Here is a 27,221-nt window from a genome sequence, read left to right as displayed (position 1 = left end):
ACAGAATTTACTGGAGTCTGAAAAGCTTAACCCAGGCAAGGTGATATATGTCTTTAATCCCAGGAGACCAAGACAAGCAGATTTCTGAGTTCGAGGCCAGTCTGGGACAGTCAGTTTCAAGTAAAGAACGGGTTAGGTTTAGGCTCAGTGCAACACCTTTAATCCAGCCATACCTTCTGGAGGCTTTCATAAGGACAATGGAAGAAGGAAAGGGTCTTTGCATGATTGCATTACTTGCTAGCACATCTGTTGGAGCCTGCTTTTTCAGGATTCCTGCTCACACAGAAGACCAGCTGAAACAATGAGCCTTGTGGGACTGAGCAGCTAGATTCTTGGACTTTATTCATAGCTGCCCACTGTTGAGTTAGTTGGACTGCTTTCAGACTCTATGCCTCAAGATCTGGATCAAAAACCTGTGTTTTTGAGGAACTGTATTGAAAGGTCAGAACATTAGGAAGGTTGAGAACCACTGACTAGATGAATGAAAGGCTGCCGAATGAAGTCTCTCCTACAGATGCCATTATGTTCAGCAGGTACACAAAACTTAGGATCCTACAATAAGGACACTACCACACACTTCAGAATAAACCCATTTATTTATTTTTTTAATTCACAATCACAATACAGTTAGTTCCAAGGAGGCCAAAACATTTGCCCAGTAACCAACACTACAAGCCTCGTAAACATCTATAGTTAAGATCTCTTTCGTGGCCATTCCGAAGCAGTGGAGGGGTTAGAAATAAGGGTCCACACCTGCACTACCAATTATATAGAAACAATTTTACATCTCTTTCAGCTTCAATTTCTTGATTAGATTAAACCTGTTTTAAAAAAGAAAAGAAAAGGTTAAGTTAGAAGACACCTAACAATGCCTTTTCACGATTTCTTCAATCAAACCTCTATCCTATCCTTGCTACAATTAAGACACAGTGCAGGTATTAGAGACAAAGGCCTTAAGCAGACAGCCAATGTGGTAGATGTTAAACCAACAAAGAGTCATAATGAATTTGGACATGTATATCCCCCACCCCGCTCTCTCAACTGAATTACTAGCCCTCTATCAGAGGATAAGGGGGAAGATTTCCTGGAGGGCCATGTCGGTGTAGAATCAGTGCTGAAGGATCCTCTATCGGGACATGATGGCTCCCTATGGCAGATCTGGTGTTGACAAGGTCAACTTTGTCAGCCATTCTGCTCACTGCCTTGAACACATCAGCAAACTGAGCTTTGATGCTAGTTGTCTCTTACAACTGCTGTGCCTTAGCAAGGACCACTGTGGTCACTGTAGATCCAAGCTGAGAGACTTTTACCTACAGTTTTTTAACTCATTATAGGTCATTCTGATGATTTTGAACAGCTCCTAACTCAACATTGTCTCCGGCTTATCTCTCTACCCAACAAATCTGCCCTAGAAATAGATTATTTCCTGGACCAGTTCATCTACAGACACCCCCAGCATTCTGTCTGGGAGTCCAAAACTGGGGACTGGCCTCAGATGTGAGTCTTCCCTATTGTGGGATGGGTCTGGATGCCAGTGGCCATGGCTGCATCTGATCAGTTCAGTCAGCAGAGAACCTTATCAGGAATCTTGGATGCTGTTTTTATAGCATTGGTTCCTCTCTGTTTTTTCTTTAGTTTTTGGAGACAGCTTTTTTTCTTTTAGTTTACCTCTTGTTCTCCTGAGTGCTAGATTAAAGACATGTACAACCTCTGCCTGGCTAGGACAAGTTCCTCCCCATTCTACCCCTAAACACTAGCACTCTTCATACCTCCCTCCCTTCTAATCCAGCTATTTTCACCCTGAAGGTCTCCATCCCTTTCAGAGTCGTCACATATCAGACATTGATGCTACAGTTCATGACACTATCAAAATTACAGTTATGAAGTAGCAACAAAAATAATTTTATGGTTGAGGTCACTACAGCATGAGGAACTAAGGCTGAGAACCAGTGCTCTAATTAAAGGCAGGAAAACAAAAAGCACTGAACTGTAAATACAGTAAGAGTCCTACAAGGGCAGGGTAGTGATGGGGCACACCTTTCATCCCAGACAGAGTCAAGCAGGTCTCTAGAAGCCATCTGCTCTACAACATGAGTTCTAGAACAGTGAATGATATGTAGAGAAACCCTGCCTCCTAAAAGGCCCTACTGGAGGACTTAACTCTAAAATGAAAAGGGTTCAGGACAAACGCTCTAAGCAGAGACAATGAGTCACCTACCATTTGCAATCCTGCACTGTCGCAGCACCTCGTTGAAGCCTTCACAGAGCTTGACATCGCTCTGGTTCTGAGCACACTCCAGAAACTGCTTGATCTCTAGAGAGCAAGGTCCAAAAGACTGCTGGTTCTGCAACTGGGCTCCCTGAGGCTCCTGCCAAGACACAACATCTCGTGTTGAGATGACAAAGCACCGGGCACCACACAAGGGCAGCACTCACACTGGGAGCTGGAAAACAACTACAGAAAGGTGCAAATTTAGTGCTAACCAGAGAACATGACAGTGAAATGATTTAAAGAACAAAGATGTCCTCTCCAACTAAAAGCAAAGGACAAAACAAATGCCAAATGACATCATCTGGAGTATAAATGAAAGCCTGGTCCTATGAAGTCCTTGCTCAATATACTCAAGGTTCTGGGCTGGGCACTAACATTGTAAACATTAACACCAAAACATTAAAAATGGGCTAGGGACTCTACAGTTAAGATGGTGTTCTTTGTCCTGGGTTTGAGGTTTGATCCCAGCACCACAAAGGAAAACTGGATAATGAAAAAAGTATAGGAAGGGCTGGAGAGATGGCTCAGTGGTTAAGAGCACTGACCGCTCTTTCAGAGGTCCTGAGTTCAAATCCCAGCAACCACAGGGTGGCTCACAACCATCTGTAATGGAATATGATGCCCTCTTCTGGTGTGTCTTAAGAGAGCATTAGTGTACTCACATATATGAAATAAATAAACAAATCTTTAAAAAAGAGAGAGAGAAAAGAGATGGATGAGAATTTCAGACAACCAGAAATACAAGAGAATGCATGCTCCTTAGAAAATACATCTATCCTAGAGAAAGAAATGGTAAAACAAACAGCTAAGGGGTAATAAAGCTGCGAAAGGGACTATCCTTATGAAAGGAAGGCTGGCTTGAAAGGCCAGGCCTCAGCTCTGCCTGTGACACCAGCACTTAAGAGGCAAACCAAGAAGACTGCTAGAATTTGGAAGCCAGCTGGGTCACACAGTGAAAACTTTGTCTCCAAAAGCAACAACAGAAACACAAATAAGTACAGCTAAGATAAATACTCAAAACCAAGGTCGTGAGTGCAAGGCCGGCTTGAGTGAGCTCCTCTCACAAACAAATACCACCTAAAGGGAAAATGGCCGTTGTACAGTAAGGTAGGCTGGACTCCAGTTGTAACTCAGACCACCCCCATCTGGCTCTGTGTGTGAAGCTCCCATATGAGTGTGTGGACAGATGTGCCCAAGGGGAGACAGACCAAGCATCACCTGTCTTCCCTCTACCACTCTCCTAATTCCTGGAGACAGAGACTCTCACTGAACCAGAAACCACTTGTTTCATCTCAACAAGCCAGCCAGCCATGCTGTGGGATCTGCCTCACTCTGCCCCACAGTGTAGGAGTTAAAGCTATGTATGGCTATGCCTGACTTTTTGTGGGTTCATGGGATTTGAACTCAGGTCCTCATGGTATCTGAGTGGATGAATCCTTATTCCTAAAAGATGCTTGCCAGCTGCCAACCCATCTCAGAAAATAAAAGCACAGAAAGGAGAAGCTGCCCCAAATCTCACCTGGTAAGTGATGTCAGGCCTTGCAGGCTCAGCATTGCTACCTCCGCTGAAGCCCCCAGTGATGGCGTGACCCAGGGTGTGCCCCACTGCAGAGCCCACAGCCACACCGGCTGCAGTGGATGCCATCTGGGCCATGAGGCCTGGCTGCTTGGGTGCAGCAGCAGGTGAGCCAACTGCAGATGGTGCAGCTGCTGCTGGAGGCTGAGCTGCAGGTGCTCTTCTGGGAGCAGCCCTCATTTGAGGGGCCCGGCTAGAAAACAACACAACTCATCAGTTCCCAGACAATGGCTCTGGAATTTACTAAGATCAAATAAGCCAGGTTTAGAGAGACACACCCGGAAGAACCAGGTCAGGGAATCTTCAGCCATACAGTGACTTATTTCTACTTTTACAGCCTACCGAATACCCTCAGAACTATTTTCACATTCATAGCCTCTTTGTTCGCTATTTTCACTGCTGTTTCCTTTATGCAGGGTTGAGGTCTAGGGGGTTTTCTTTCCTTTTCTTTATTTCATGTATGTGGATACACTTGTTGCTGTCTTCAGACACACCAGAAAAGGGCATCAGATCCCATTAAAGATGGCTGTGAGCCACCATGTGGTTGCTGGAATTGAACTCAGGACCTCTGGAAGAGTAGTAGCTGAGCCTTCTCTTCAGCCCAGGGGGAGGAGGTTTTCACTGTACAGTTTGACATATCCACTATAAGCCTTGCTAATACCCTTGTCTCAATATTAGGAGCAAGGCTGGGTTCAGTAGTGCACACTTTAACCCTAGCATTCAGGAAGCAGAGTTGAGTGGAAGCTCAGGTCCAAGGCCATCTGACACATCTGGCTTTCAAAGACTCAAGTGCCCATTCATTTGCATACACCCACTCCCTGACAATTAAAGTTAGAAAAATTCCCAAAGAATTTATTTAAGTGACAGTTGGACCTCTCTGAGCTCCAAGACATTAGGAGTTACAGAATGAGCAAACAGCTTTTATTTTATTAGACTATCAGTGTCAGAAATATTGGACGGTGTTGCCATGGAGTGTTAAAAATTTAGGACAGTCAACAACTAACCTAGTGAGCAACTGAATGAAGATTCAGAGCTGGGGGTCTGGATGGAGGGGTCAGGAGACTGATTTAATGACTCACTGTAAAAGAATGCTTGACACCTTGAGGTTGACTCATGGAATCCACAAGGGGGAAAGAAACAACCAATTCCCACAAGGTGCCATTTGACCTTCACACAGGTACCAAGGTTCTTCAGCACACACAGGCATAAATATATTGGCAGTCCCAGCTACTCAGTTAGCAAACAAGGACATTTAGAAGGATTTAGGACCAGTGTTGACAATGGAGAAAGACAGTCACAAGTCACCAAAATCTAAATGTCATGAGATTATGATAGGAGTGTAGTCCAATGCCTTCATTTTATCCAGTTAGAAAGGGTTAAAGTTCTCTGGGTAAGGGGTGGTGGTCCACACCTTTAAACCCAGTCCTCAGGAGGCAGAGGCAGGTGGGCTCTTTTGAGTTCCAGGCCAGCCAGGGCCACAGTAAAACCCCCTTTTAAACCACCACCCCAATCCAAACTGCCTAAACTGCAACTCTGACCAATTCTTTTGGTTTTGGGGCAGGGGCCTTGTTAGCCCAGAACTGGTGTCGACCCTCTCTTGCCTTGGGAAGAAAGAGACACAAGGGACTATCTTGGTGGTAGATAAGGCATCCCCTACTACATGCAGTACCGAGGTTCACTCCCAGTATGACCACAATTTTTAGTTTTTTACGATTTTATTACTTCAAAGTGGGACCTCCGGAATCTGGATGCTATCAACAATTTCCTATTTGTTTTTACACAGACCGGCAAGATGTCTCAAAAGATTACCACAAAAATGGTAGACATCTTGGACCCAAGTGGTGGAAAAAGAAAACTAAATTCTTGGCCCTCCAAACACAACCGGTAATTTTCTTTCGTTTTCTATTTAAAAGGATCTTTAAAGACTGTAATCCCAGCCCTAGAGAAGCGGAGTCAGAAAAATCCGGAAGAAGGCAGGCCAGCTAGGCCTATATAAAGTTCAAGGCTAGCCTGAGAGCTTCAAAGGCACAGTAAAAAAAAAATGGAGGAAAAAAAAAATCCAAGAGCTTCACATGTTATCTTTCTTTCCCTGCCTCTTCAGACTACGCCTCTACGGCCCTTCCCCCAACCAGTCTAGGGAAAAGGTCACGTTTCAGAATCCTCTCTCGGAGTGCAATGAACGTGTCCCCGTTCTCCCGGAGTCCTCCCCAGTAGCGGGTTCCTTCCCAACTGCTCGCTCCGTCTCGCCACCGTCGCCTTCGCAGCCCTCACGCTACAGAAACCTCGCCCCGGCCGCCCTCGCTCTTTCCCCAGCACCAAGGGCCCTACCTGGCCGGAGGAGTCACCCGGGAAGTGCGGCTTCGGCTTCCACGCGGCATCCTAACTGCTTGTAGTCTCACCGTTCAGAGAAAACAAACTGCGAAACTCCCAGAAGCATCCAGCAATTTCTACCAAGGAGAAAGGAAGACTGGAGGCGGTACCTCACCGGTTAGCCAATCACAATCCAGGAGAAGCACCGGCGCTAAAGGTTATTGGAAGAAGAAGACGTCAGTACGAGCAAGGCGTTAGCTCAGCGCCCTACGCCCGGAAGTCACGAGGTTGACCAGGAGGCCTGAGGCTAACCGGAAGTTCCTGGGGTTGTACTCTCAAATCTTGCCCTCCGATTCAATGGTGGAGGTTAGGTTTTTGCTTCCGACAGCTGGCGGCTTCCTCCACAACCTGGCTGACCTTGATTTTCAACTTCCCCTGCCTCAGCCTCTCAAGTAAACCTGATTAGAGCTTTACTGGCGTCTGCTCTTGGACTGTTTGCTTAACACTTCTCTGTTTTGGGGCAATGCCTCAGGTAACCGCTGTTCTCATGTCTCAACTTCCTAGTACTGGTCATGCAGGAAAAAAATCGTAAATTTTCTGTTATAAAGGATTTACTAATAAACGTGCTTGGAAATATTAAATTATACAAATAGAATTTAGCTCAAGGAGCGCTGCTTCCAACATGTCTGGAAGATAGTGTACTAACTGGGTTTGTTAGAAACTATGAAAAGGAAAATTCCGTGCGTAATTCAAGTTTCTGTTGCTAAGAAATTTTCTCTTGTTTATTTACCAAGGCGTGAGTTCAATTAGGTGCGATTTCCATAATAAAAGAAGACCATACATGCTTAATACTAGCCAGTAAACCCATGTACATATCAAAGTACATGCATCTAAAGCTGTAGTTCTCAACCTGTGGGTTTTAGACACTGATTTAGGAACAGAGAAACTGTTCTTTTCCATGTAAGATGCCCAAATGCAGATGCCCACACTCCAGTATCCAGAACTGTACTAAAAGATTTCAGCATTAGGACATTTGAGAATCACTGAATCTAGACATCTCCCCAACAGTGGCCACAGAGGCTTGTGGTCTCGTAAGCTATCACCACATGTTAGCTGTTGGTGACCTACCTGAGCCCAGTGCTTGGCAGAGCCATCTGCTGTGTCATTCCATGATGCCTCCTGGAGAACACTCATGTCCTGGTATGTGGATGAAGACTACCCCACACCTTGCCCATGAGGTCATATAGTTCTACAGAGTAGCAGTTGGCCATCAGATGAAGAAGCAGGGAACTTTCTCATATCCACCAAATGCCTGGGGAGAACAGGGAAAAGAGTTCTCCTCTGTCATTTTGTCAGACACTGCATATGAAAGGAGGGCTTACCTTAGTAGTTTTCTTGGTGTGGGGGGGGGGGAAGCGCTCACTGGTGATAGTCCATGAAAACCATCTTCAGCTCTGTCACCCTTGGGGAACTTTCCCTGACAAGGACAGTAAAAGTCAGAGGTTTATCAGCCTGTGCCAAGGCAGGTGCTCCTGTCTGTCTGGAGGAAAACTACTCTGCTGCTTCATGTGGGGAGGACGGTGACCTCAGTTTCCCTTCCATGGTGCTTTGGAAAGAGCACTGTCTCCACCCTACAGGTCCTTCATCCCTGCCAGGATGGAGAAACTCTCTCATTGAGAAGTCTTGTCTCAAAAAATAATGTGGAGTGGCTGGAGAGATGGCTCTGCAGTTAAGAGCACTGGATGCTTTTCCAGAGAAACAGGGTTCAAATCCCAGCACTCACATGGCAGCTCACAAATGTCTAATTCCAGTTCCGGGGGATCTGGCACTGTTATAATTGCAGGCAAAACACCAATGAATGAAAAAAATAAATAATTATTAAAAAATAAATAGAATGCAAAGTGCTTGCAGAGGGTCCAAGGAGACTAGAGTTCCATTCCCAGTACGCATGCTCACACACACACACACACACACACACACACACACACAATTTTTTTCATCCTAAACATATAAAATAGAGAAGCAACTGAAAATGCTGCCATACATGAAAAAATTGTATACATAGATCATGAGTTATGTAGGCTTATATTTTTAAAACCCTTACTATAATGAGGGTTCTTAAATGCTTTAGCCTCCCTTCTAGCCCACCACCCACCTGAGTTAGTAGAAAGAAAAAGCTTATAGGGCAAAAGAGGATGTGGACATGTTTAGAAATTGTTCTTTAGGATGAATCAGCAGGTAAGATAACACGAGTCAGCAGCGGTAGCTTGATCTACCTGCAAACATCATTCATGAATCAGCAATGGTAGTTTGACCCAGAAGAAACTGAGAGGCTCTGCCAACTGGCCCTAGTCTGAGGAAGCATCAAGAAGCTGCTGGAGCACCACCAGAAGTTCTTTGGTGGGTTTCTGTCTACAAACAATGAGCAGCAAAGAGTGGCAAGATGAACCAATACCAGACACTATCGCTCACTCTCTGTTGGATTATATTTATGTGGGACTTTGAGCGGGCTGGGTTTCAGAAGCGCCACACAGAGATCTCTGGTCAGAGACTGGAGTGGATTCTGCCGCCTATGCTTCTGGGTCCAGCTGGGCACACAGGTTCAGGCAAAGGGGAGAAGCCCCGAAAAGGGAAGAGGGAACTGATTCTGCTGCTTCCGCTTAAGTGGGAGGCTCCAGCATGGGGTGCAAGAAGCTTCGGGAGAGGAAATCTCTTCCGAAACGGCGGTGTTAACAGCTCTTACAACAGAAGCTCTCAGATGGCAGAATGATTCTTGCACACCTCTACTCTTGAGTAATTCCCACATATATATATGGGTGCTTCCTATTGGCTTGGCCTGAGGGCTTGGGGAGACCTTCTCTACATATTTGGGGGTGGTCCTGCTTCTGCCTGGAGCTGACCTGTGGTCAGTCTTCACCTTCAGAGGAAGGACTTGGGGCATGGACAATGCCACTTTATGGGGGCGGGGGAGGGTGGGGCAGTGTGGTGCTATGGCGGTGTGAAGAGGCCTGATTTCTTGGGAGACTAGAAAGCTTCCTACCATCTCACTTAACATTCCCGAGGCTTCACTTATCTTGACCTGGAAGCAGGGTACTCTTTACTGCCCACCAATTCCTCCACATATTTATATCCTCTCCAAACATCACATACTCTCTCAAGCATCTGCTCTAGCAAAACGCCACATGCTCTTTCTCCAGGATGCTTCCAGAAAAACACCATGTCTGTTCTCAGCAAAACACCCTCCTATGTGTCTCCTTCACCAAAAACATCTTCTCATAAGACAGTTCCCAGAAAAACATCCCATGATACAGCTGAATCTCCAAAGGAGATAGACATTTCCACTTCAACATGTAAGTCCAACAAACTGGAGTTCAGCTGCCATTACACTGGAGAAGCTCCTCCGACACAAGGAAAGATGATTGAGTTGTGATTTTCTCAACAATATGTGATAGTCTGTTGAAGTTCTCTTTTAAGTGAGTGGCTAACAATGTTGTAAGGGTTGTCAGTGAGATGAAGTTTATTGGGAAGGCCTAGGGCCTAAGTTCAACTTTTCATAGGCCTGGTAGGAGAGAATCTGCTTGCGTAGTTGTCCTCTGACTTCCATAAGTAAAAGGAGAGTGTAGTGGTGGTGGTGCACACCTTGGATCCCAGCACTCAGGAGGCTGAGGCAGGCAGATCTCTGAGTTCGAGGCCAGCCTGGTCTACAGAGCAAGTTCCAGGACAACCAGGGCTTCACAGAGATACCCTGCCTCCAAAAACAAACTAACAAAAAGAAAGAAAGAAAGAAAGAAAGAAAAGAAAAGAAAAGAAAAAAGACAGAATAAAAGAGGTTGTCAGTGACTGAATATGGCCCCTTAAAAGTTAAGATTTCTGAGATGTAAGATTGTTCCTACTTCTTTGTAGTTGCTCTCAACCGTTGCTATGATTGTCCTCTGCTGAACAGTTATGCTCCCATTTGCCTTAGGATCTGATGCTGACTGTAATTTTAACTGGGAGAATAGAAGGTACACCTGTTACAGGAAATACCTTAATATGACTTTGTAAGGCCAGGGACTTATCCCACCCACCAGGTCCCAGTATTTAACATTTGTTAAATATTTTTGTTAAATGTTTTTACCAAAATGGAAGAAGGGTAAGTGGGATGGATTAATCTGACTGACCAGTCCCAGAGAAACCATACAAGCATGATTAACTATTCCTTAACAAAATTCAACAATGGAAATTACAAATCTATTGAGATTAAAAAAGGAAAAAACAGGACTTCTGGTCACTTTCATTGAAATTAACATGTCTACACTGCCACTATCTATCAATAGTTGATTTGATACCAATCTGACACCTAGCATCAAGTATCCCCTTGTGTATCATCGAAGGGGATCCTTTAATTTCTGTGGAAGGAAACTAGATGAAATAGAAGTCATGGTTACAGCACTGGCCGCTCTTCCAGAGGTCCTGAGTTCAATTCCCAGCAACCAGCAACCACACGGTGGCTCACAACCATCTGTAATGGAATCCAATGCCATTTTCTGGTGTGTCTGAAGACAGCAATAGTGAACTCATATAAATAAGAGAAATAAATAACTCAAAATTTTAAAGGCAACTACAGTGTACTCATATAAATAAATAAATAAATAAAATGTATGTTTAAAAAGTAAAAAGGCACACACAAACATAACAGTCTAGAAACCTAACAGGAAACTCAGTAGAACATGCCCCCATAAACATTTTCAACGTTTGAACCCATAGCCTTCTAAATAGCACCTTTTTCTTTTACTGCCAAGGCTTTGATTGTACAGATTTCCCTCCCCCTCCAATCATGCCCTCCCCAAGAGAAAATGATTACCCCCCAGGGCGTATTTTTTCTGTGAGAATAACACTTCTGTGCACTCCCACCCTGTGTTATAATGGCATGTGTGGGATAGGAAGAATCACACCTATTTTATTCAGAAAGTATTTTAATAGTATTAAGAGGTCAGAGAACCTTCCTACATCTGCTAGACCCCACCTCAGTAGCAGTCACAACCTGCCCCTTCTTTTGTTAAGATTTATTTATTCCATGTATGTGAGTATACTGTCACTGTCTTCAGACGCTGTCTTCAGACACACCAGAAGAGGGCATCAAATCCCATTACAGATGATTGTGAGCCACCATGTGGTTGCTGGGAATTGAACTCAGGACCTTCTGGAAGAGCCAGTCAGTGCTCATAACTGCTGAGACATCTCTCCAGCCCTGGTCTTTGTGTGTTTGTTTTTTTGTTGCATTTTAAAGATATAAATATATATATATTTACTATAAGTAACACTGTAGCTGTCTTTAGACAAACCAGAAGAGGAGGGCATCAGATCTCATTACAGATGGTTGTGAGCCACCATGTAATTGCTAGGATTTTAACTCAGGACCTCTGGAAGAGCAGTCGGTGCTTTTAACCACTGAGCCATCTCTCCAACCCTCCCCTCTTTTTTTAAAAGAAAGACTTGTGTATTATGTATACAGAGTTCTGCCTACATGCATGCCTGCATGCCAGAAGAGGGCACCAGATCTCATTATACATGGTTATGAGCTCTCATGTGATTGCTGGGAATTGAACTCGGGACCTCTGGAAGATCAGACAGTGCCCTTAACTACTAAGCCATCTCTCCAGCATCCCTGGGAAATTTCTAAAATAGCTGGTTCACTAGCTAAAATTATTAGCACTACAGCAAAGATAGCGACAGAAATGAACTGAGAAATTAGAGAATTAAGAACGACAGTCCTAGAGAATAGGGGTACCATAGTCTTTCTATTGCTCAAACCTAATCTTGGATGTCAATAATTCCCTGAAATGCATTAATATATCAGATTTCTCCAACACCACCAATAAACAAATCAATAACTTACATTGAGAAATAATTTCTAAGGCACAGGTTGATTGGCCCTACTGGCTAAGATGTTTCTCTCCCTTCACTGGTCCTGTGATGGTTCTCCTATTAGTCATAATATTTGAACTCTGTGTTTTCAGTGTATTATTAACTTTATCACCCTTCAGATATTCAATACCAGAACCCTATTCACCCGACTACAAACAACAAGTGTGGGAAGCCACCGAATTCACCATTACAAGATGGCGCCCAGCCCAAAGGGAGGGTGGCCATATTTGAGATAAACAACCTAAGTGTGCATGCACATATGCCTGTTTTGCTGACTCATGCTGACTCCGAGTATGCTAATTAGGGTGCACAGAATGCATCAATCAGGTAGCAATACATTCCTCCTAAGCATATATAAGGAGGGTTGGTTTCTGGGCTCGGGGTCTTTCGCCACTGCAATCAAACCCGCAATAAACGCCTGTAGAAGGATCCTGTTGTGGTGCATCTTCCTTGCCGGCGAGATAGATGATCGCTACAAACAAGCAATGCTTGCTCTCTTGTCAAAGATTTGAAAGGTTTAAACAGGCCAAGATGAGAGTACAAGACCAAAATAGAGCATCATACACTGCAAATCAAGGGGCCCACTGTGTCATATACCTTCGAAATTAAGGACCACATTGTATTAAGTCCCCATACCTTACAAATTAAGGATCCCAGTTATGTTAAGCCCCTATACTTTAGAAAAATAAGTCTCTATTTCTTAATCTGATGTAATCTGCAATAAAATAAAATAAAATAAAATTGTGACCTCATTTATATGATGTTTATCCTTGTCTTCCTGTTTCATTGTATTTGTTTAACAAACTCTAACAGCCAATACTCTGGATCCTGTAAACATGCTTATAGCTATTTTCTATTTATCTTATTTCTCTCCCCTAAAAGGGACTCCAAAAGACCAGTAAGGGCCTGTTCTCTAGAATCCCAACTTAGGATGAGATAGCCGAATATCTAGTCCCGGATGCACCTCTAAAATAAAGCTTGTTTTTGATTATACAATCGTGAACTTAGTCTTTCTCCATGCAATTTTCAGGTTTAGCTAGTGTTAACACAGTGGGCGTGGCAGCACATGGTTATCTCCCAATCCAGTTCACTTGTGAGGCTGAGGCAGAGGATCTCAAAATCAAAGGACAGCCTGGTAGTGGAGAAAGCCACTATCATCGGAAGCAAAAACTTAATCATACATCCCAGAATCGAAGGACAAGATTTGAGAAAGCAACCTCAGGAACTTCCCGTTAACTACAGCGCCCGGTCGCCAAGCAACTTCCCGGCGTGGGACGCAGCCTGTTACTGATGTTTCGTTCGTCCAATGACCTTCAGCACCTGTGCTTCTTCTGAGCTCTGATTGGCTAAGCTAGTAGTCCCCGCCTTCCACTTTCCTCCCTCCTTGCTGGAGGCCCGTGGGCGTTTCCGAGTTTGTTGTGTCTGGACGCTGAAGGTGCAGACATCTAGGATGCCACGTGGAAGCCGAATCCGCACTTGCCGGGTGACCCCTCTGACCCGGTGAGACCCTCGGGGCTGGGCAAGGAGCACGGGCGGCCAGGGTGAAGTTCCGTAGCTTGAGGGCTGCAAAGGCGATGGTGGCGAGATGGAGCGAGCAGTAGGGAAGGGATCCGCAACTGGGAGGAGGACTCTCCGAAAACGGGGACACGCACTGTGCAAAGTGGGAGAGGACTCCCCTTTTCCCTAGACTGGTTCGGGGAAGGGTCTTGGAGGACATAGTCTACAAACAAGCGGGAAAAGAGTCAATGATAGGTGTCAAGTTCATGAGGCTGGTTTTTGCTTGCTCCCCCCCCCCCCGTTTTTTTTTTTTTTTTTTTTTTTTTTTGAGGATCTCAGGTTAGGCTTGAACTTCATATAAGCATGACTGGCCTTCCTTGATTTTCCTGACTCCGCTTTCCCGGGGCTGGGATTACAGGGTTTAAATGTCCTTAGAAGAAAAGAAGAAGAAAGATGTAAGTGGTGGTCCAGGATAGCTAATCCTTAGATGCAAACACGCCATTACAATGGGTCTCAACTTTCCTAATGCTGCGAGCTTTTAATACAGTTTATGCTGTAGTGACCTGATAATTAAAAAAATTTTTTTGTTGCTACATCAATAACTGTAATTTTGTAAATTTGGTCTTAGGCGAGCCCTGAGAAATGGTAGTTCGACCCGAAAAGTGGTCCTGACCCACAAGTCGAGAACCTTTGCTCCATTGAGCCATCTTTCTTGTCCACACGAAGATGAAAGTAAGAAAGTTTTGACCGCGTCTAGATTCCACATGTCCCACCTCAGAGCCTATGTGAAGGTCACAGGGCAGTTTATGGGAGTTGGTTTTTTCTTTCCACCCTGTGAAGTCTAGGGATCAAACTCAGCTTATCAGCAGTGGTTGCAAGGCCACTTCCTGTGAGATATTTCATCAGCTGCATCCCTCTTCCTGCATCCCTCTTCCTCTCCCCCAGCTCTCAATGTCAATTCAAATGTTAACTAGGTTAGGGAGACTCCTTGGTCTAAACCTGTGGGTTGCTAACCCCTTTGGCTCCAAAATAATGTTTACATGATGGTTTTTAACAGTAGCAAAATTACACTTTTGAAGTAGAAAGGAAAGGGAATTTTATGGCTGGTCACTACAACATACGGAACCGTATTAAAGGGATTATTGTACCATCAGGAAGGTTGATAACAGTTCGTGGTAGTAACTGTCTGATATTTCTTCTTTAATACCATGACATTTTATTTGATACTGATAGAGGAAGAAAATGAAAGCCGTTTTCTCACTCTGGAGTTCTTGACCTTGAACTCACTATGTAGATGGGGATAGATGAATTTACAGAGGTCCACCTTGCCTCTGCCTTCTGTGGCCTGAAATACTCTGCTACACAAAGTAGTTGTTCAATATTGGAATAAATAAGCCTTCTGGGGGATCTTTTCAGCTTTAATTGTCTGTGAGTGGGTATGTGTAAATGAAGTGGGAGTGTCAACCTCGAAAGGCCAGAGGTCACTTGGATGGCCTGGAGATAGCCGAATTTTACCACAGGTGTTTAGGAGCTGCTGGGAACTGAAGGTGGGTCCTCTGGAAGCCAGTGTCCAGTCTTAACTGTTTCCATTTTCCTTTCTAACTTTTAATAATCTGTAATTTTATGAAGTATTGGAATAACTGTCCTTTAAAGATAGGATGGGACACGTGAGTCATGAAAATAGTTACCAAAAAAAAAAAAAAAAAAAAAAGGACAAACTAGTTTGCGCTTGGTTGTTAAAACCTTAACAAAAGATTAAAGACATACACACACACACACACACACACACACACACACACACACACGCATATAGAAACAGTTTCTATAGTCTTATTGTGTGTGTATGATCTGGATGTTCAAAGCTTTAGAATGATTCTGGCAGATGGTGGCCCAGGCCTTTAAGGGCACAGGCTCCTGGGGCACTTGGGAGGCAGAGAGGAAGAATCTCTGACCTTTAAGACAGCCTAGTCTTTAGAGTAAGTTTCAGGACAGCCAAGTGTCTACCCCGTATCCAAAAACAACAACAACAAAAGAGACTGGAAAATTGGCTCTACAGTAAGATCATTGACTGCTCTTCCAGAGGACCCAGGATTGGTTCCCAGCACCCTCATGACGGCTCAACATCATCTGTAACTCAAATTTCAGGTGATCTAAAACCCTCTTCTGGTATATATATGCAGGCAAATAATCGTGCACATTAAACACAATAGGATAAAAAGATTTTAAAATTAAGCCAGGCAAGGTGACAAATGGCTTGTAATCCCAGCACCAGTTGAGGCTAATGTAGAAAGTCTGAATATGATATTCCTAGCATAGTATCAAAGTCAGGAAGTTAGGTATTGTTTTGGGTCCTTGTTTTTTTCTCAGGCTGGCCTTAAAATGGCTATGTAAAAGAACAAGCATGTCCATAGATATAATATGTACAGTGGAAAGCCAGAGTCCTCAGCCCTGCATAAAGAAAACAATGCTTACACCCCAGAGTAGGAGAAATAGTCTCCCCCAGTTAGAGCACAACAATCAAGGGGTATATGCATGGGTGTTTGGAGGGACGATAGGGAAGGGAGAGATGTTGTGATCATAATCTCAATAAACTAATAAGAAATGAAGAAGAGGATATATGTCACCATGTAGCTGAGGATAACCTTGACCTGAGCTTCTCCCTATCTCTGCTTCTCAATGCTGGGATGACAGGAGTGTGCCACCCACCTGACCTGTTTGATCTCAGTAGATTCCAAAGCCATTTGTCTGGGAACTGATGGGTTGTGTTGTTTTCTAGCCGGGCCCCTCAAATGAGGGCTGCTCCCAGAAGAGCACCTGCAGCTCAGCCTCCAGCAGCAGCTGCACCATCTGCAGTTGGCTCACCTGCTGCTGCACCCAAGCAGCCAGGCCTCATGGCCCAGATGGCATCCACTGCAGCCGGTGTGGCTGTGGGCTCTGCAGTGGGGCACACCCTGGGTCACACAATCACTGGGGGTTTCAGCGGAGGTAGCAATGCTGAGCCTGCAAGACCTGACATCACTTACCAGGTGAGATTTGGGGCAGCTTCTCCTTTCTGTGCTTTTATTTCCTGAGATGGGTTGGCAGCTGGCAAGCATCTTTTAGGAATAAGGATTCATCCACTCAGATACCATGAGGACCTGAGTTCAAATCCCATGAACCCACAAAAAGTCAGGCATAGCCGTACATAGCTTTAACTCCTACACTGTGGGGCAGAGTCAGGCATGGCTGGCCTGTTGAGATGAAACAAGTGGTTTCTGGTTTAGTGAGAGTCTCTGTCTCCAGGAAATAGGAGAGTGGTAGAGGGAAGACAGGCGTGCTTGGTCTGTCTCCCCTTGGGCACATCTGTCCACACACTCATATGGGAGCTTCACACACAGAGCCAGATGGGGTGGTCTGAGTTACAACTGGAGTCCAGCCTACCTTACTGTACAATGGCCATTTTCCCTTTAGGTGGTATTTGTTTGTGAGAGGAGCTCACTCAAGCCGGCCTTGCACTCACGACCTTGGTTTTGAGTATTTATCTTAGCTGTACTTATTTGTGTTTCTGTTGTTGCTTTTGGAGACAAAGTTTTCACTGTGTGACCCAGCTGGCTTCCAAGTTCTAGCAGTCTTCTTGGTTTGCCTCTTAAGTGCTGGTGTCACAGGCAGAGCTGAGGCCTGGCCTTTCAAGCCAGCCTTCCTTTCATAAGGATAGTCCCTTTCGCAGCTTTATTACCCCTTAGCTGTTTGTTTTACCATTTCTTTCTCTAGGATAGATGTATTTTCTAAGGAGCATGCATTCTCTTGTATTTCTGGTTGTCTGAAATTCTCATCCATCTCTTTCTCTCTCTTTTTTGAAGATTTATTTATTTATTTCGTATATGTGAGTACACTAATGCTCTCTTAAGACACACCAGGAGAGGGCATCAGATTCCATTACAGATGGTTGTGAGCCACCATGTGGTTGCTGGGAATTGAACTCAGGACCTCTGAAAGAGCGGTCAGTGCTCTTAACCACTGAGCCATCTCTCCAGCCCTTCCTATACTTTCCTCATTATCCAGTTTTCCTTTGTGGTGCTGGGATCAAACCTCAAACCCAGGACAAAGAACACTGTCTTAACTGTGGAGTCCCTTGGCCATTTTTAAAGTTTTGGTCTTAATGTTTACAATGTTAGTGCCCAGCCCAGAGCCTTGAGTATATTGAGCAAGGACTTCATAGGACCAGGCTTTCATTTGTACTCCAGATGATGTCATTTGGCATTTGTTTTGTCCTTTGCTTTTAGTTGGAGAGAACATCTTTGTTCTTTAAATCATTTCACTGCCATGTTCTCTTGTTAGCACTAAATTTGCACCTTTCTGTAGTTGTTTCCCAGCTCCCAGTGTGAGTGCTGCCCTTGTGTGGTGCCCTGTGCTTTGTCATCTCAACACGAGATGTTGTGTCTTGGCAGGAGCCTCAGGGAGCCCAGCTACAGAACCAGCAGTCTTTTGGACCTTGCTCTCTAGAGATCAAGCAGTTTCTGGAGTGTGCCCAGAACCAGAGCGATGTCAAGCTCTGTGAAGGTTTCAACGGGGTGCTGCAACAGTGCAGGATTGCAAATGGTAGGTGACCCGTTGTCTGTCTGCTTAGGGCGTTGGTCCTGAACCCTGTGGGGCTTGGTTGGGTTATAGCCTGTGGGTTGAGACCTCTGTGGGGTCAAAAGACCTTTCCATAGGAGTCCATCCATGTGTACTCATCATCGAGATGACATCAGCTCCCCAACCCCATCACAAACACGTGGACAGTTATAGGTGCTTGTGACAGGGTTGGTGTCACGATGTACTGAGTGGATCAGTCCCACGTGTAGAGAGCAGCTACTTTGTTGAAAGCAGGACTGTTGGTGGTAAAAAAAAACCAACAACTATGAATTGTAATTACTGGCTAAAAGTAAAGTCATCAATTATTGCAGAAAAATAATCTGTATCACAGGAACTTAGTCCGGATGCTGATGGTGCAGGTTTCTTGTGGTGGTGGTGGTTGTTTGGTGTGATTTCTGAGACCAGCTTTCTCTGTGTAGTCCAGGCTGTCCTGGAACTCACTCTGTAGAGCAGGCTGGCTTCTGCTTCTTGAGTGCTAGGATTAAAGGTACAGCCACCACCTGGTGTGATTTTTTTTTTTAAATATAGTTTTTCCCCTTTTGATAATAACAGGTATATAAACCAAACCAAACCATATAAACACACACAGAGAGAATGGTAACTCAGGAATCTTTAATGTACTGCATTGACTGAACTATGCTATGTATTGTCTTTCGTGTTATTAACGCTGTTGCTGTGTAATGTTTTCATTAGTGGACCATCCCCAGACAGTGGGTCACGGAGAGAAGAACGTTAAGAGAAGAAAATATAATGAGGGTTTTTTACAGTATGGTTTTACCTCAGCCATCACAGCCGGAACTGAGAGACCGCAGTGTGTCATTTGTGGGGTGGTTCTGTCGGCGGAATCTATGAAGCCGAACAAACTAAAACGCCATTTTGAAAGCAAGCACTCTGGCTTTGCCGGCAAGGATCCTAACTATTTCAGAAGCAAAGCTGATGGCCTCAAGAAAGCCAGAGTTGACACCGGCAGCAAGTCCTACAAACAGAATGTGGCAGCCGTGGAAGCTTCCTATTTGGTGGCCCTCAGAATTGCCAGAGATATGAAACCTCACACCTTTGCTGAGCATTTACTCTTCCCAGTGGCCAAAGACAGTGTCCAAGTTATGATTGGAGATGAATTTGTTACGAAATTGAGCGCAGTTTCCTTATCTAATGACACCGTCCGGAGAAGAATCCACGACATGTCTGCTGATATTCTGGATCAGGTAGTCCAGGAAATTAAATCCGCTCCACTCCCAATATTCAGTATCCAGCTCGATGAATCGACAGATGTTGCAAACTGTTCACAGTTACTGGTTTATGTGAGGTACATTAGTAAAGGTGACTTTAAAGATGAGTTTCTTTTCTGCAAACCTCTTGAAAGGACAAGCACTGCCCTTGATGTGTTCGAGGCCGTTGGCTCATTTCTGAGACAGCATGAGATCTCCTGGGAAAGCGTCTGTGGTGTTTGCACAGATGGGGCTCCAACTACTCTAGGATGTCAGTCTGGTTTTCAGCGTTTGGTCCTAAATGAGTCACCAAAAGCCATTGGAGCTCACTGTATGATTCATCTGCAGACATTAGCAATGAAGACGCTGCCACAAGACTTACAGGAAGTAATGAAGCGTGTCCTGAGTTCTGTCAATTTCATAAAGGCGAGCTCTTTAAACAGTCAATTGTTTCTGCAACTGTGCAGCGATTTAGATGCTCCGAGCAAAGCCCTGCTGCTTCATACTGACGGGAGATGGTTGTCAAGAGGAAAAGTTCTAAAACGTATTTTTGAGCTTCATGATGAACTCAAAATGTTTTTTAATCAGAAAGCGATACGGCAGTTTGAAGCACTTTTCACTGATGATAGTGAATTGCAGAAGATCGCTTATTTGGTTGACATCTTTACCATCTTGAATGAGTTGAATTTATCACTGCAAGGACCAAACTCAACATGCCTCGATTTGTCTGAAAAGATCCAGTCATTCCAAATGAAACTTGAGCTTTGGCAAAAAAAACTGGATGAAAATAAAATTTACATGCTGCCTACTTTATCTGCTTTCCTCGAGGAACACGACATTGAACCGCACAAGAGGATTACAGTGGTGATTTCTGTGAAAGAACACTTGGAAATGCTTGCAGGTGAAATTTCATGGTACTTTCCAAATCTACCCGAGGTCCCGTTTGCTCTTGCCAGAAGCCCGTTCACCGTCAGAGCTGAAGATGTTCCCGAGACAGCACAAAAGGAGTTCATCGAGCTTATTAACAGCGATTCAGCAAGAGCTGATTTCTCCACAATGCCAGTCACACAGTTCTGGGTCAAGTGTTTACAGTCATACCCTGTCCTGTCTGAGACAGTGTTGCGCCTCCTCCTTCCATTCCCAACAACATACCTTTGTGAAACAGGGTTTTCCAGCTTGCTGGTCATCAAGTCTAAATACAGGAGTAGGCTGGTCGTGGAAGACGATCTTCGGTGTGCTCTTGCAAAGACCACCCCGAGAATTTCTGATCTGGTGAGAAAAAAGCAGTCTCAACCTTCGCACTGACCTGTTGGCCTTTTGGCTTTTTACAAATAGTGTCCCGTAATGTAGCAGTGTAGTTTAACATCGTTATATTAAGACTGTAACCCCTGCCACACTGTGCTTCGAGACAAAAGTTTATGTATTTGTAATTAATAATAAATACTTCCAGAGAGAAATCCTATCTCAAAAAAACAAAACAAAGATTCTACAATATATAAGTACATAATTGTTTTTGTGACTAGTCACTGTGCTTTGGTTGTGTTCAACTTATAATAATGAAAATACATCCTGCATATCATATTTATACTATTTATAACAGCAAAGTTACAGTTAGCGAAGTAGCAACGAAAAATTATCGTATTTCTGGGAGTCACCCCCCCCAGCATGAGGAACCATATTAAAGGGCTGCAGCATTAGGAAGGTTGAGAACCACTGACCCGTCCATAAAGTACAGTTCCAGGGGATCTGTTGTCCTCTCCTGACCTCCAGGCAGCAGGCATGCATGTGCTACACATGGACACGTGCAAGCAGAACAGTTTTACACTTGAAATAAGTCTTCTTAATTATTTTTGTTTGATGTGCATTGGTGCTTTGTCTGTACCTGTATCTGTGTAAAGATACAGTTTCAGACAGGTGTGAGCTGCCATGTGGCTACTGGAAATTGAACCCAGGACCTCTGGAAGAACAACCAGTGCTCTTAACCACTGAGCCATCTCTCCAGCCCTAATTTTTTTTTTTTTTTTTTTTTTGATTAAAAAAAAAAATGCCCTACAGACAATCTTATGGAGACATTTTCTCAATTGTCTCAGATAATTCTCATTGGTGTTGACAAAAACTAGCTAGCACATTGTTTTAACCACACTTAAACAGCTAATTTTTAATATATATATTTTTTATTTTGGCCAAGTATGGTGTTCCACATCTTTAATACCAGCACTTGGGAGGCAGAGGCAGGCAGGCCTCTGAGTTTAAGGCTAGTCAGAGCCATACAGTGAGACCCTGTCTAGAAACAAACTGTATTAGTTACTGTCCTGCTGCTGTGATAAAACACCATGACCAAGCAACTTACAACAGATAGTTTTAAACAGTTCATGGCTTGGAAGCAGCAGTCAGTAGGCAGAGTGGCTGGATCAGGATGCTGAGCTTTTACAGCCTCAACAGTAAGTAGGAAGCAGAGTCAGTAAGCCAAGAAAGGACAGGAATCAAAGGCCACCTCCAGTGCCAGATGTGATGGCATATGTCTTACAGAGACCTGCCATGGCTACATAGTGAGACCCTGTTTCAAAACAAAATACAATTTTAAAAGGCATTGTGGAACACATCTTTAACCCCAGCACTTGGGAGGCAGAGGCAGGCAGATCTCTGAGTTCGAGGCCAACCTGTTCTACAAAGCCAGTTCCGTGGCTACACAGAGAAACCCTGCTTCAAGAAAGCAACAAAAAGATGAACTTGTACTGAGAAATGTTCTCTACCAAGAACAATAAGTGAGTTGTAAGTTAGTGTGTGTATACTTGTGCATCTATGCATGTACCTCTAAGGAAAACTCTTGTGGGTTGAAAGTCTCATTCAAATCTAAGTACCACTTAGAGTAAACGAGTAAAGTTTGATGTGGGTGTGTGTCCTGCCACCTTATGCCACCTGGGGATGAAACTCAGGTCATCAGATCTTCGTAGAAGTGCTTCTAGATCCATTAAGCCATCTTGCTAGCCCTCAAACAGCTATTTTTATTTTTGTTGAGTGTGTGTGTTTGTGCACACATACACTTGAGCATGCTTGAACAATAAATGCACTTACCCACTTAGCCATTTCTATAGTCTCGTTTGTTCAAGATATGTAGCCAAGGATGACCTTAAATTTCTTCTCTTGCCGTCAGTGCTGGGATTACAGGCATGTGTCATGTCACCGGGGTTTTTGAGACAGTCTACCGATCCCTGGCTGTCGTGGACATCACAGATGATCGTACATTTGGTCTTCCTTTAACTCTTTGTTCGTTTGTTTTTTTCTTTTTTAAAAAATGTTTATTTATTAAATGTAAGTACACTATAACTGTCTTCAGACACACCAGAAGAGGTCATCACACCCCATTACAGATGGTTGTGAGTCACCATGTAGTTGCTGGGAATTGAGCTCAGGACCTCTGGAAGAGCAGTCATCTTAACTACTGAGCCATCTCTCCAGCCCCGTTTGTTCTTTTCAAGACAGGGTTTCACTGTGTAGCTCTGGCTGCCCTAGGACTCTCTATACCAGGCTGGCCCCAAATTCACAGACGTCTACTTGCCTCTCCCTCCTGAGTACTGCAATTATAAGCATGTTCTACCTTTAACTCTCTGTTCATGTTTTTACTATAGCTTTTGTCAGCATTCTTGGAGTTTGACTGTATATGTGGAGGATTGTTCTTTTCTTTTTCTTTCTTTTTTTTTTTTTTTTTTTTTCCTTGCAGTCCAGTCTAGCCTGGAACTTGAGGTAATCCTCCTGTGTCAACCACACTGAGTCTCACTAACATATCACTTATGCGTTTGTTTTGAGACATGGTCTCATTTATGTAGCCCTCGCTGGCTGGCAGCTCACTATGTAAACAAAGCTGGCCTTGAATTCAGAGACTTTCCTGTCTTTGCTTCTGCTTCCTAAAGGCTGAGGTTATAGCTGTATAGACCTGGCTGGTGTTGGTTGGCCTGAGGCTTAGCAAAGTGGTAGTGCTTAGTATGTTTGAGGCCCTGGGATTAATCCTCAAAAAACTAAGTCTATTTAGTCCAATATCTGTGTTTCTTCAAGGATATCTATTGATTGTTTTTCTTTAAAACAGTTATGTGGGGACCATTCAGATAGTCCAGATAAAGGTGCATGTTGCCAAGCCTGAGGGTTTGAGTTCAACCCACAGGATCCACAGAGCAGGAGGAAATAATAGATCTCCAGAAACTGCCCTCTTACACACACACACACACACATACACATTAATTTTTTTAATTTGCATGCAATTATTTGTGTGAATGAGTGTTTTGCCTGCATGTATGTGTGCCCCAGGAGGCCATAAAATGGCCTCAGATCCCCTGCGGCTGGAGTTACAGATAGTGAGTGCTGGGAGTAGAACCCAGACCTCCTACAAGAGCAGTTGGCATAACCACTGAGAACCCTAACCAGCCCCTTGGTTCTAAGACACTACTTGTGATGTTTAGTAAGTCTGTCTTCTCAATTTATGAGGCATGCCTTTGGGTAAATTTGTTGGAATTTCCAGAGATTTTAGACTGGGGTGGGACAACCCACCCTGAATGTAGCAGCACCATCCAGTAGGCTGGGTACTTGAATAAAAAATGGAGGGGCAACAAAAGAATGTAAGCAATTCCCCTTCCTTTGCTTCCTGACTGATGAATGCAGATATGAATAAGTAGCCTCAGGATCCTACCCAGCGTGCCTTCCCAGTTGATGGTTTTCTCAAACTGTGAGCCAAAATATACCCTTTCCTAAACTGATTGTGGCCAAGCCTTTGGTTATAGCAATGAAAAAGAAATGTTGCGAAGAAAATTTTCTTTTCACACGAACAAAAAGCTAAAGTAATTCAGCAAGCCAATTTTCCTTTGCTAGCAAAACTGGGCAAGCAAATACATTTGATCTGGGGTCCTCGTCTTTTTTCTTCGTCTTTTTATCCCCGTGATAGGATTACAGGTGTGAACAACCACACCAGACTTATACAGTGCTGGGGATGGAACCCAGGCCTTTGTGCATGCTAGCACTACCACTGACTCACACTGCCCTGTTCCGTCCCTTCGGGTTTTTAAGCAAGGGAACCAGGTTTATTATACAATTCAGGCCCCAGCAGAAACAAGATTCCCGATCTGGAACAAAGAAGCATGGAGGCCACGCCCCCTGTGAGGTCACAGAGGGGTCGTCCCCTACAGCAAAGCCAATAGGAGCAGTGGGCGGGGCCTTTCGGCCGAAGTTGCCAGCGGCGGCGGCGGGCGGAGCGCATCAGCGATGGACCCTCCAGCTCGTCCTTCAGTCTCCCGCCCACGGGCTCGAGCCCGCCCGCCGCCGCCGCCGGAGGCGCTGCCCACTGTGGGCTTCGAAGAGGAGCCATACGACTGCCTGGACTACTACTACCTGCGTGACTTCCCGGTCTCCGGGGCTGGGCGCAGCAAGGGCCGGACGCGGCGCGAGCAGCAACTACGCACCAACTACCCAGTGCCCGGCGGCCACGAGCGCAAGGTGGCGCAGATACTGCTCAACGGGCAGCGCAAGCGGCGCCAGCGCCAGCTGCAACCGCGGCCACGTACACGCCTCGCCTGAGCGGTATGGGCAGGCCGAGCCCATCGGTGGGGTGTAGGGAGTAGAATGTACAGCCCAAGCCGGCCTCGAACTCACTGTGTAGTGACTACCTTGAACTCCAGATTGTCCTGCATCCAGCTTCCAAAGGCTGGGATGACAAGGCATGTGCCACAATGCCCAGTTCTTTTCCTCTCTTCTCATCTTTTCTTTTCTGATACTGTCTCTTAAACTGACCTGGAACTCATCACCCTCCAGCGTTTACCTCTGAATGCTAAAATTTCAAACATGGGCCATGATTCCCTGCTGTGGTGTTTTGTTCTATTGACGATGCCCGGTGTAGCCCAGGATGGCATGGTGTCTGTGGCAATCCTCAACCTCTCTAGTCCCGAGATGACAGGTCTGTACCACTGTGTTCACCTGTCATCTGCTTCTGAGACTTGCCAACATTCGTCATAACTGTATTGGCTCCCCCACCCCTACCCAGGAGTTTCCTGGCTGCTGGTGAAAGTGTCTACCATTTGGAAGTTTGCAATTGTGTAAACACAGTCTAGATTGGAAATGTAGGGAAATGTTTGAGGAAATCATTCCCGGCAGGGTGGCTCACTCCAATAATCCATCTCTGGCCTCTGGGTTCAGTAGACTGCTTGAGTTTGAGGCCAACCCAGGAATACCCTCAGAGGCACTGTCTCAAAACAAAACTGCCCCCTCCTTGTTCACTCCTTGTTCGCTTTCTATGGCTGTATTAAACACCACGAACGAAGAAACTTGGGCAGGAAGAGACACACTTAGCTATGTGTCTTTGAACTAGGAAAGTGAAAGGGGTCAGAAGTTCTAGGTCAGAAGCTGGGGAGATGGTTCAGCAGTTAAAGCACTTGCATACACCCTCCCCTTGCGCCTGCATTAGATACCTCATAACCATCTGTAGCTGAATTCAGGGGGATCCGACACCCTATTCTGCCCTCTGAGGACTCTGCATGCATATCACACACAGACATTTGGGCAAACACACACATAAAAATGAAAAAGACAGTGAAAGAGGTCAAGATCATTGGCTACATAGTATGAAGCTACAGGAAAGGGGAGGCTGAGACCATATAGTGTTCACTTAGTAAGCATACCACTCAGATCAATCACTAGCACTGCATAAAAAGGGCTCACATCTTAATATTAAAGAGACAGAGGCAGAGGAATCACAAGCTCATGGTTATCCTGAGTCACATAGTTGGAAGCCAGCCTGGGCTACTTGAGACACTATGTAAAAAAAATAAAAATTAAGCACACACACACACAATGGGCTGGAAAGATTGCTCAGCTGTTAAGAGCATTGACTATTCTTTCAGAGGTCCTGAGTTCATTTCCCAGCAACCACATGGTGGCTCACAACCATCTGTCATCTGTGATGGGATCTGATGACCTCTTCTGGTGTGTCTGAAGACAGCAACACTGTACTCACATATATATATACATATATATGAGACAAAACAACATACTAGTGACTTTGACCTCTTTTCCCTTTCACCCAGGAACCTGAGACAGGAGGATCTTGAGTTGGAGTCCATCCTGGGCATTATTGTGAGTTTCAGAATCCCTTGGGAGTAAAGTGACACTTCATCTCAAGAGGAGAAAAAACAAATAACTTCTAGTGCTCTTTGGAAGACTTGGGAGAGTCATTGATTTTTGTTTCTGTCTTATTTCCTACAGGAAACCTGAAATACCTGTTAAAAGTATTCTCCAACTGTAACTGGGGTCCTCCGTGTTGGTCAACTGGACTTTTTGACAGCGTTTTAAGTTTGCTGCTCCAGTCTTTTTCTTTACTAATTAATTATTAAGTAGGTAGTTTCCTAGTCGGGTATGCCTTTTTAGGGTTTTCAATTAAAAGAGTAACAACAAGAATGTATTTTAACTCTTCTGGCTTTTTCTTCCCTCCCTACCCCCACCCCCAGCTATTGTGGAGGTAACTGGTCTCCAGTTCACAAGTATCTGGGCTCTGACATATAAAGAGGAGATCACCAGCCCAGGAGGTAACCAGTTTGCTAAAGCAATTGCAGCAAAAAGCCTGAGGTCCCGAGTTTGATCCTTAATAGCCATGTTTTTGAAAAGCTGGGTGCAATGGCCCACACTTAAAATCAAGCCCTTTGGGAGGTAGAGGCAGATTCCTGGCATTCAGTGACTAGCCATCATAGCCTAATTTCTGTGTTCCAGGCCAGTGAGAAACACTGCCTTAAAGGAAAGGATAGGGGCTGGAGAGATGGCTTAAGGTTTCTCTGTGTTACCCTGGCTGTCCTGGAACTGAATC

General features: G+C 44.6%; 3 protein-coding genes across 3 annotated transcripts; 2 read left to right on the top strand and 1 right to left on the bottom strand.

Moving 5' to 3' along the window:
• Positions 1 to 577: 577 nt before the first annotated feature.
• LOC308438886 (coiled-coil-helix-coiled-coil-helix domain-containing protein 2) lies at positions 578 to 6,319 on the bottom strand. The gene is made up of 4 exons (XM_080940412.1): positions 6,177 to 6,319; positions 3,792 to 4,041; positions 2,219 to 2,369; positions 578 to 821 (listed from the first exon to the last, which is right to left on the bottom strand). The coding sequence occupies exons 1-4, from the start codon at positions 6,224 to 6,226 to the stop codon at positions 811 to 813; spliced, it is 462 nt and encodes a 153-aa protein (XP_080796538.1). The 5' UTR covers positions 6,227 to 6,319; the 3' UTR covers positions 578 to 810.
• Positions 6,320 to 13,508: 7,189 nt separating this feature from the next.
• LOC308439328 (protein FAM200C-like) lies at positions 13,509 to 20,689 on the top strand (the record flags this gene model as incomplete). The annotated part of the gene is made up of 4 exons (XM_080941047.1): positions 13,509 to 13,565; positions 16,339 to 16,588; positions 17,990 to 18,140; positions 18,870 to 20,689. The coding sequence occupies exons 1-4, from the start codon at positions 13,516 to 13,518 to the stop codon at positions 20,687 to 20,689; spliced, it is 2,271 nt and encodes a 756-aa protein (XP_080797173.1). The 5' UTR covers positions 13,509 to 13,515.
• A 3,945-nt stretch (positions 20,690 to 24,634) lies between these two features.
• Positions 24,635 to 24,946, top strand: NUPR2 (nuclear protein 2, transcriptional regulator; the record flags this gene model as incomplete). Its single annotated transcript, XM_080941243.1, has 1 exon — positions 24,635 to 24,946. One exon carries the CDS (start codon positions 24,635 to 24,637, stop codon positions 24,944 to 24,946), a length of 312 nt encoding a protein of 103 aa, XP_080797369.1.
• Positions 24,947 to 27,221: the final 2,275 nt, after the last annotated feature.

The sequence above is a fragment of the Micromys minutus genome (genome assembly GCF_963924665.1).
Source record: "Micromys minutus genome assembly, chromosome: 29".
In the NCBI taxonomy this organism is placed as follows: Eukaryota; Metazoa; Chordata; class Mammalia; order Rodentia; family Muridae; genus Micromys; species Micromys minutus.
The sequence above is the reverse complement of the archived record's forward strand: the minus strand, read 5'-3'. Positions and strand labels throughout refer to the sequence as shown.